Source organism: Maylandia zebra, linkage group LG15, assembly GCF_041146795.1.
Source record: "Maylandia zebra isolate NMK-2024a linkage group LG15, Mzebra_GT3a, whole genome shotgun sequence".
In the NCBI taxonomy this organism is placed as follows: Eukaryota; Metazoa; Chordata; class Actinopteri; order Cichliformes; family Cichlidae; genus Maylandia; species Maylandia zebra.
The window spans coordinates 35,349,803-35,360,567 of NC_135181.1; the positions used below are offsets into that span (position 1 = coordinate 35,349,803).

Genomic DNA, 10,765 nt, shown 5'->3' on the forward strand with positions numbered 1-10,765 from the left:
ATGAGAAGTGTGAACAGCGTGATGCTGTCAAGATAATATTTCATCTCAGTCATCTCGGGGTTAAGCAGAAGGGTGTTTACCAGACGCAGCGCTTCAGGTTCTACCAAAAGAATTTATTTTTGTCTCATCAGTCATTTGAGTGGTTTCCATTCAGCCTCCTACTCCAATCAGCCAATACAGGTAGCAAAAGCCTTGCAGGGCTGATGCCGTACGCCTGTTTGGGGCATCACTAAAAACGAAAGTCTTTTAGCACACTAAAAGACACTTTGCAATGTTTCGGTGTAGGTTTCAGTTTATTCTAAGGTGAAAAAGCATCCACGTCTGTGTATAACCTAAGATCACGCTTTATTACGTGGTCTTGACAGAAAAATAAAGTTGGCGTTATAGGTGATTTACTTGGGTAAGTCCCTGCAACGTGCTAAAATACTGCTTATTTTTACATGCCAAAGACTCCACGACCTACTGTAACACAGACTAGAAGATAAAACAGTGCATTCTTTGAATACACAACTGTGTGTGGTGAGCGTCAACTTTAGTTACTAAAACCATAAAGAAAACCAGAATCTCAGGTAAACTTTTTATTTTATTTTAGAGGTGTTTTTACAGGATAAGAATTCAGAAATATTAGATTTTTTAAAAACAAAACAACACTCTGAAGACTTATTTTACACATCTCCCAGCATGCACCGCTGCCATCAAAATAAAGAGCAGTTTCTGTTCCTTCTGTGACACAGATCCAGTACAGTACATTCAGGAACTGAAGACAGTATTTACACACACATACACACACACAATAAAGTTGATAATTTTACATCCATTTACATCTTAAAAACTGCGTATTTCAATTAGAAACAGTTCAGCAGTATGTAATAAAGTAGCACGTGACAGGACGGTACATTTTGAAAGCTTGCTGGGTTTCAAAATGAACTTGCTCTTTCTCTGAGTAGCTGGTGAACAATAAACCAGAGAATACATTTTAACATATGATAAAGATGTATGAGAACTGAGTAAATCAAAGACATCAATAAGCTTTCAAAAAGAGAACTTCAGAGGCCATGCATGCAGTTATTGCACATAGTGTCAGATTGTTGTTGTCAGATTTGCATGATAGTGGCGAGCTGATGCAGCAGCTCATGGAAAAATCACCAGTGACCTTTGAATATACAGTACTGATAAGCTGAAAGGTCTATAACTGATCTATAAGCATGTATGGACGGTGTCCCTGAAACTTTTTCGTCCGTGTTGTGATAAATACCCCGATGCAAAAGAAGTCACTAAACCTGAAAGTCAAAAGTGAGCTTGTTAAGCTCTCACGCGATTATCAGCATGGGAGTGAAGATGAATTCTGGAGATGAGGTGAAGCGGAAAATGAAAGGTTTTCATGTTGGAAATGTCATCAAAGTGTAAAACCTTTCAGCCTGGGATTGCATGATGATGCATTCTCAGTCAAAACTTTCCACTCAAACAAAATAAAAGCCCCTAGTTTCTGTGTGCAGCCACTTATTGGGACCCATTTTAAAACTGACCTCTAGCAGCTGTTTGATTGTGCAAATTGCATCTGAAATTATCAACTTGGTAATTTAGAAATTTGAGCTTACTGGCATGTGTCACACTCTTCATCACACTAACCAAGTGGTTTTGGTTCTTAAATTATAGAAACAGCGAGTGAAAGTTTTGCATTATTTTCTTGCTGCATAACACCTTTATTATATGTTCTGCATCTACAAGAGTGTGCAAGTAAGTGCTGGGATTCTCATGAGCCACTACAATACAGTGACACCAACGGCACGTGCCAGCACGCGCTTCCTTCAACCAGACTCCAAGTGAACTCGGAGGTGTAATCACAGCCACATGTGGATTTAGGCATTTGTTTAAAGTGGAAACACTCCTATTTTTCCACTTACAAGGTCATTTATGGTTCTATAGCAGGGGCATCAAATATAAGGTCTGGGGTCCAGATTTGGCCTAGGAAAGACTCCAATATGGCCCACAGGACAGCTTTGGAAGATTTTGTAGTTTTAACTGAAAAGCTACAAAACTACAAAGTGTGAGTTTTGTAGCTTTTCCAACTGATAAATAGGAACTGACATTCATACCACACCAGAGTGATTAAGTGTAGATATTAGTAATTGATTCTAGTCTACATATTTATCATGTAGTTTCACTGGTGGGCTGTCTGTGGCCCATGATGTAAAATTAATTTGGCATCCCTGTTTTACAGGAACTAACAAAGGATACCGTGCTTTAGTTATTTCTGTCATTTGGGATACTTTTATAACTTAAGACAGTGTCAGCTGCAGAGTTTTGGTAACATATCCCGTTCAAACAGGTTTGGATATCCACATTTCCAAAGCTGTCTCTAAATTCATGTGCTTAGTTGGCAGGTTTTTAAAGATTTTTAAATATTAAAAGCATCAGAATTGTTCAGTGTAGTTTTTAGTCAACAGAAGTGAGGCTATTTCAGTGGTAGAACAACCTAAATTTGGTGCTCTACAGAGGGAGCAAAGTTTGTAGGGGTCACTACATCTCCTGTGTTATCACCTAGTGCATCAGTGTGGTTCACTGAAGCTATTAAACACAGTGAGACCCAGAGCAGTGATGTACAGTAGACTCTGGGTACACAGGAAGTGCTTGCTTTGTGTTTCTGGTCTGAAGAAAATCTAAAATCTAATTTATCGCCTGTTAAGTATTCCTTAGCGGCCGGATACCCCCGACACAAATTAACAGCAAAGAAAAATTGAAAGCTAACTGCGAGGCTGGGTTGTCACTGTAACTGTATTATGTTCTGGCTTGAGGTTTGCCGCAGCAGCATGCATCTCAATTTCGAGACCACCAAACACAAAGTGACACCTACATACACACTACCCATGCAGACTCTTCCTCTCCCAACTCTTTTGTTTGAGATATAGTGCAATAAGACATCCCTGTATAACAAAAGCAGGATTTTTAACACTTGCAAGAAATTTATATTTATATATATTTAGATTTATGTTATGTACACTAGTCGAACAGTGAGCTGTGCATCACATGTGTCTCTTTTCTGTGAGATAGCTGACGGCAGCATACTCTGTATCTCTTGGGTTGATCTCAACAATTGTCGGAGGTCTTTTGGGGAAGTCCAAGACGCTGTAGATCACCGAGGGTGCAGACACGCTGCTCAACGACGCCACTGATTCCTGCGAAGGCAACTCGAGTCAGGCTGAAGAATTTCCAGGCTTATTTTTTTCTCTAACAGCAGATCAAAATCTTTCTTACCTGCACTGTGGGAGTGGAGCTTTGCGGCCTTTCTTGTTGTTGCTGTTGTTTGTCTGCATGAGAAGAAAAGCAGGTGAAATGTTACAAAATAGGTGAAATTGGTCATGTATACTATATTTTGAGTTTTGCAGAAGAAGCATTCGTGGGACGTTCGAATAAAAAATTTCTTATCAAATTTATTGTTACAGCCCATCAACCACGTCAGTTTATCCCCGATTTACATATTTTCCATTGTCATACTTTTAAAAAAGTGTGAAAATAGTCAAATCTCAATATTAAAGACATAAATGCCGCATGTTTTGGAATTTTTTAGCTCATAGGAAGTAGGGAGTAGGAGTATGCCACAGCACCCAGGAGTATAAAGGAAATAACATCCAAGATAAGTTTCTGATTCATCAGATAAGGAAAAAAAACGTTAGACGTTCATAAAAATAAAGCAATTAACCGTCAAATACATCAAAAGCACGAATCCACGTCAAATACGTCGTAACCACATAGAGTGTTTGTGCTGTTGCGCAGGAGACCGGGTTTCGCTTTGCCGGTTTAGACTAAACACAAACTAAACATTATCATTGCAATGATAATGTTAATGTTCAGTTACTGAGCTCAATGATGAGATTGCATGTTTATTCCTGAGCTTTTTTCACGCTAATATCAGCATTTTGTTACCTTTACACAGAGTTACGATTGCTTTTTACTTACTTAATGCTAAGCTAGGCTTAGCATCACCTCCTGATCCCGCCTCTGGAAAAAGATATAAAAAAAGCTATCGATATTCTTACATAAATACCATTAATTAAACAAATTAGCGTTCAGATTAAGTGATAGCAAGCCAAAATTATGGACGACGAAAAATTTAATGCTTAACAATATTTTTTCAACGAATAATGATTATAATAAGCTGTGCTAAAGTAAAATGTTTTAATTTTGTTTTAGTTTAACTAAAGTTTGTGACTAAATGTTTTAGTCAAGCCTGACTTTTATAATATAGTTTTAGGTCTAAGCTTTTTGTAAGTTTATGCCGAACAAGTCACGTTGTCTTTATCCTCTAGCGGTGCAAATGCACCAGGACAAGTTGCCAAAGACAGAGAGCAGTTTCTCTTCAGCATCTGTCGGTTTTGTGCAAAACCTCTACTCGTGGACAGCGGCCGGGCCCAATTAGCACGGCACGATGCAGGAGTGCGCAGTCAGCAATTGCTTGCATTTGTATACATGTACGGGAACTCTTCTAGTGTGGTTTCTGAGGTCACGGGGGCTGTCAGATTATTTCAGCGTGGCAGCGTTCCTACTCAAAGTAGGCCAGAGGGGTTTGTCTTTGAAGTGAAAGCGCACTCGTATTAGTGAACAAATAATGCAAGCTCTTTCTTTCCACCCATCTCTCAGTGATAGTAGGCACAATTAGATTTACATGCACTGAAGGAGGACTTATTTTCAAAAGAGATGAATCATCGCATCTATCAGAAGGATGTGAAACTGCAATCTGGTTTGCATTTTTGAGCATCTAACCACACAACTGCAAATTTTTTCCACAGAATAACAAGTGTTTCCTTACCATTACTTTGTTTGCTTGAAAAACTAGAAAATACTACTGACTGCAGCCCCGCACACGCAATTTGGCTTCATACCCCTTTACTATTTATATGTGGAGAATATTGAATTAAAGGTTCCTGATGTGTTTTATTCCAACTCAGCTGACACTACGTTCAGACTACAGCATGGAAATGAAATAAAATCCTACGTCTCCAAAAAATAATAAAAGTTTTGGCCACACTCTGATAACAGAAACAACACAACATATCAGTGAAAAGTGAAGGTAAAGATTGTTTTTGGACCGTATATTTGCTTACCTTTGGGTCTCACGAGACTACAGATCAACCATGGGAGTACTGTTGCTAACAGGACCACAGGTAAAACCGCGAAGATGATGATGATCTTATTGATGGAAAGGGAATTGGAACTTTCATTGAAAACTGTGGGTTTAGTCGACGGCGGTGGAGCTGTAGGAGTTAAAAGAAAGTCATGAAAATATGTGAGCTTCACTCATATTTTCGCACCACGTTTATGAAAAGAAATGAAACAAAAAATAAAAATGATTAAAGATACTGAATAAGTTTAGATCCCAATGGATCTATGCATATTTCCCCAGTACATATAGACTAATGCAGTATAATACATATTTATAACATACATCAGCAACAGAAATAAAGCATGGTAGGCAGTAAAATTACACACTTCGACTCTTTCTTATGGGCTGTAAGCTGACACTGTAAACCAATGAGAATGTGAAACAGTGATCAGTATTCAGTTTTTCTGTAATCAATAACAAATAACATACTGAATATGTGAATAGTAACCAAGCGGTTACAAAAGGCTCATTATTTTATCTATAATGGGACTGTACATCAGTCAATCTCATATCAGCTGCTTTACGCTCAAACATCTCAGCAGCTCCACGAATGATGCAAATTGCGATTCTGTGAGGATAAATGTAACTGACACTGCTGTTTGTGTCCCCCGTGAATGCACTGCAAACCCTTTGATGTGCCTGATTTTCAAGCTGGCTTCCTTGTCAGGTAGAGAGGTAAATTTGCTCAGTAGCCCAGTTCTGACCAAATATTTGCAAACATAATTTATATTTAACGCTAGAACATGTTGACACGCTAGATAGCTTTGATTGCCTACATTGTAAAGCTGGTTAATGTACGCCTGCTGGATAGCAAGATGCTAGCATGGTGACATCAGTATTTAGCATTTAGGTCAAAGCAACAGAGTGCTTTTTATTCAAACAGGCTAGGAAAGGAAGGCAGTATTATTGCCCTACTGCTCTGGTAAGTATCTACAGCAGATGGGACTGACTGAATGTCAGCTATCCTTTAAATGCCCAGCAATATGATCTGAGAACGAGGAGCTATTTTTGTTTGTTTATTTAAATATTTCTGTTCTAACTGAGCCTTTATCAACAATGTGGCAAAAACATAACCTGCAGGACTCTGTGACAATCATATTTAATTTGTTCTACTGTTTTAATAGTGTGTTAGTGACTTATTTTCATATGGGCTTTAAACTTTTCACTAACTGGTTAAGAACAACCTTGGATCCATGACACTTATACACACTATATGGTTTTTATATTTAATGCAGTCAATACTAGCAGACACAATTAATTAAAGTGATCATTTTAATTTGGAATAGTATTTTAAAAGATATTAGGAATGATGATGTCATTTATTACAGGATCTATAATAAAGAGGCAAACATTGAGGAAGTAAAGGTGGTGAGGAATTAGTGTATACTATATATGGCTGCTCTGTTTGTATGAATATAATGGAAACATACTTCACTTTAGTCTGCTCTTGATATTGCTCTACTGTGTGTTAAAGTCGTTTTCATTATGTGCAGCTTATAATCATAACAAATGTCCTTACCTGTACAGCTTATGTTCCTTTCTTCAACAGTCAGCTTCACTTCATTACTTTTTCTTAGGTTGCCCCCAAATAAACTGGCCCAGTAGGTGTTAGTGTGGTTTAGAGTGAGATTTATGATGTGGTAAAAGACAGAATTGTTTTGGGGGCAAATAACAAAGGAACCTTTCCCACTTTTAAAATCGTCAATCTTTTTCTCGCCTGTTATATAAATTCCAATTTGACTGTTTTCATTAATGCTAACATTAAATGTAAATTGAAGGGTGATGTTGCTGCCAAAGATCCCGATGACTTGTGCATGGCTGGGGTCTGTATGGAGACAGAAGAGCAGATTTGCATTATAAACACTGAGCTGTAGTGCTTCTTCACCTCACTGTGCAATACTTTTGTGCAATACTTTTGTAAATTGTCAATGGTGCAATAGACCTCAATACTTGAAATGTGCAATTCACTTGTATTTTTATTTTTATTCCTATCTATTCTATTTATCCCCTTCGTATAATTTACTTATATTCGTCTCTGTATTTATATGTGTGTGTGTGTGTGTATATATATATATATATATATATATATATATATATATATATATATATATATATATATATATATATATATATATATATATAACATTCTGCAACTGTAACTTCTGTCGGTGCTGTGCTTTTGGAAACCGAATGTTATATATATATATATATATATATATATATATATATATATATATATATATATATATATATATATATAAAACATTCTGTAACTGTAACTTCTGTCGGTGCTGTGCTTTTGGAAACCGAATTTCCCAGAGGAACCCACCCGAGGGACTAATAAAGTTCTATCTTATCTTATCTTATGATTAGTGGAGAAATTAGTTTGATGTTTTTAATGCTTTCTAATGCTTTTACTGTTATTCAATTTAAATTTAATAAATCCATAATGATGCATCAGTCTCCACTCATCAACACATGATCATACCCCGCTTTGTGATCCTATAGTATTTTAAACTGATGCTCTTCAGTATACAGTGTAAGCTGTGGGTAGCTGGAAGAAAGCAGTAGTGAAAACAGAATAGTCCATGTGACATATTCTGTGTTAGAGACATCAGTTGGTTTAATCCTCAAAAACCTAAAAGCCACAGAAGCAGCACAGGACGACTGATCCTCTCCACAAAGGAAACAGGCGGGTCACTTTTCCCTTCTGCTCACTACCTCAGTGCAAGTTCCACAGTTACTTTCCATCACTGACAGTAAAACTACAGGGTAGTGTTTAAACTAGGCTAAGCCGCCACAGTAAAATGCCAGCAGTGCTGGATCAGTCTACACAGCCATATAGCCACCAGCAACAGCACCAAGGCGAAGTTCAGACTGATTTACCTGATTTATCTAGCTGCCATCTGTGTCTAATGTTCAGTGTTAGCTCACATATAGAAATGAGATAAGTAACTTTTCTTAGATGTGTCATCTCCTCTGTTTGAAAGTCTCTCTTCTGTAGAAACTATGTGATTTGTTGATTAGAAACCTTTAAATAGCAAGTACTTATATTTAAACAGGAGTCTAGGTGTTTGGACACCTACTAAAAACAGTAACGGAAACAAATAAAGTTCAAATACATTCTATTATACACTATCCTTCTATTCTCTTCTGTTTATTAAGTTCAGAACGGCGGGGGGACTGGAGCTACTGCGTTGTCTTTTTCCAAATTAATCAGCCCAAATCAGCGTTTTCTATCTGTGTATCTATGTTATATATCTATTTTAAGTTAAGTTATTTTTCAAGTTTTTTCTCTAAACATGTGTGAAGCACCTGCGGATGTCTCCATAATGATTTGAGGGCTTGCATGTGGTATTAGTACGATCGCTTGTTTTTGGCATCATAAAAGTGTGATTGCTATATTTGTTTAACATCAGAACGTACACATTATGAGCCAGGGTTAAATTCACAATGCCTCAGACTAACTTTAATTTGCTGCAATGCCTTTTTCACCTCAGACACAAGCACACAGTGTTTTATCCAGAATGTGTCAGTGTTTTCAACATTTTTGAAACACCCAGTTCCCTGTTTTAATATCGCTCGTCTGTGATAAAACTCTAACAGATACCGCAGCAAAACTTAGAACAAACCACTTGTGGAAACAGGGTTACCGACAAATAAAGTTGAGTCACAAAACCAGAGCTTTGTGGAACTCCCCAATTATGATTCAGTAATGGTAATTGAGTGGGGGAAACTGAGTTGTCGTTAGAGACCTACTACAACGAGTTACATACAAAATATTCAGTGCATTAACTAACTGTCAGAGGAATCAGGGAGCAATAAATGTAACAGACAGTCAAGTTCATCATGCGCTGCCAGGACACAAAACCTCTCACACGTCACGGAGTAAAACAGTTACAAATGAGACGGCTTACCGTTGAACACCATGTGAGCTGTGATGATAAAAACTAGCCCGAGAGGCTTCGTGATGGTGTTTTCACCCATGATGGAAGCGTTAGGCTGCTCGGAGGCCTCTTGCGACGGCGCTTGGGCTTTGACCTTTCTGTGTGTGCGTTTTTTTCAGCTGCCCCTGTGATGTAAAGCCTAAACTCTACACTTCTACACAAGTGACAGCTTCTGTGCCTGCCTGGAGGAAACTGTAGACAGGAACTTACACCAACACCAATTTATCTAGCTTCAGTATCATAAGCGCCTCCCGTAACGGAAGACTTCAAAGGGGTTCATGGACATGTGGTGCAGACTGTGAGGAGGATGTCACTCACATGATGTGGGTAAAGTCAGGAAGAGTAAATAGTTTCCTTCATATTCTGGGGGAGAACATAGACTCTTACATCCTGTTTCTCTTAGAGGACAAATTAAAGTTTAAATTTAGAACACGGAAAAACAAACAGCACTCTTTTTTCACTTTTCATTACACATAAATGTATTTTTCTTGTTTTCTGCTGTTTTGCAACATTCATCTTGTATGAACAGGTTCAGGAGTGCTCAACACGACATCAAAAAACATCTGAACTTCTAAGAATTCCAGCAGCAACTTTTCTTCTAAGAAACAACACTCAGTATCCTGCATGTCCACAGACATCTGCAGATTAGAAGATAAATGCACATTTGCATGTTTCTCACCAACTACATGTATTCACGATTGAATAAACACAATGTTATTTCAAATAAAAGGAGCCATCGTTTTAGGTCCACGTGCATGCCAGCTTCCCTGTGCGTGACTGTGATTGTGAATTATCGCACATTACCACTAACAGACTGCAAAGAATGGCCTAATAAAACATATTTCAAGAAGCAAACAATAGTTTACAATAGTTCACCGTGAGCAGCTGGAGCTCAAACACCAACCGCTGTAACCACAGCTGTCTGCAGGTTTGATCTTTATTGAACACCAGACTTGTTTTTTTGAAAGTTCATCTGATTAGAGTGAATTTACCAAGAAGTGTCTGTGATTGAACGACCTGCCAGCTGTACACAGACACCAACTGCACATTTTTAAACGCTCATGTTAATGAATGTGCGTTGTTGAATAAAAATGACGATATAGAGACTGTTCCACCACTAACGAAACTTACTATAAAGTTGATGTTACACGATTAACTCGTATTAGTTTCCTCATTACTGTAGGTGTTAAAAATCTGGCCTTGATACATTACACACACACACACACACACACACACACACTGTAACACTTTAACCACAGAAGAGGAAGTTGGGGGCTTTGAAGTAACAATTTGAAGACTGCAAGGGGGGATTTTGTTTGTTGGATGTTTCAGTGGTTGATGGAGTTGGGCGTCGACTTGCAGCTCCTGTTCGCTCTTCATGTGGCATCTCCACAGGCAAAGACAGACCTTGTGGATTAGTCTCCAAGCTGATGACTCAGTTGTGAGGGGCGCAAATTTTAATGCATTTTCTGTCGGATAGCTGCAGCCCTTCGCCAAATCTCTTAATAGCTGAGTGTGTTTTGGAACGTAGCCATAAGCCTGTCCTTAAAAGAACTCAAGTGAGGTACATTTTTATTGCTTTTGATCCTTTTATTTATGGCCTACACACATAGTTTTTCAGTGCAGATGTGACTTGCGTGTGATGACTGTTGTTTTT

At 38.1% G+C, this 10,765-nt stretch overlaps 1 protein-coding gene across 3 annotated transcripts; it reads right to left on the minus strand.

Annotated features, from left to right (window-relative positions):
* Window positions 1–582: 582 nt before the first annotated feature.
* Window positions 583–9,272, minus strand: LOC101475844 (uncharacterized). 3 transcript variants are annotated; one of them, XM_076874585.1, is made up of 6 exons: window positions 9,079–9,272; window positions 6,681–6,986; window positions 5,103–5,252; window positions 3,958–3,999; window positions 3,256–3,308; window positions 583–3,176 (listed from the first exon to the last, which is right to left on the minus strand). In XM_076874585.1, the coding sequence occupies exons 1-6, from the start codon at window positions 9,146–9,148 to the stop codon at window positions 3,024–3,026; spliced, it is 774 nt and encodes a 257-aa protein (XP_076730700.1). In that variant the 5' UTR covers window positions 9,149–9,272; the 3' UTR covers window positions 583–3,023. The 3 variants fall into 3 exon arrangements, with proteins under 3 accessions (XP_076730700.1, XP_076730702.1, XP_004574458.3); XM_076874587.1 differs by lacking the exon at window positions 6,681–6,986; XM_004574401.4 differs by lacking the exon at window positions 3,958–3,999.
* Window positions 9,273–10,765: the final 1,493 nt, after the last annotated feature.

Bases quoted from the DNA above. Each gene is read 5' to 3' on its own strand.
- LOC101475844 (XM_076874585.1), bottom strand. From the start codon at position 9,148: ATGGGTGAAAACACCATCACGAAGCCTCTCGGGCTAGTTTTTATCATC. The intron at 6,987-9,078 runs GTAAGCCGTCTC...GTCTCCATACAG, and splicing joins AGCTCACATGGTGTTCAACG to ACCCCAGCCATGCACAAGTC. The intron at 3,177-3,255 runs GTAAGAAAGATT...TTGCCTTCGCAG, and splicing joins GCTCCACTCCCACAGTGCAG to GAATCAGTGGCGTCGTTGAG.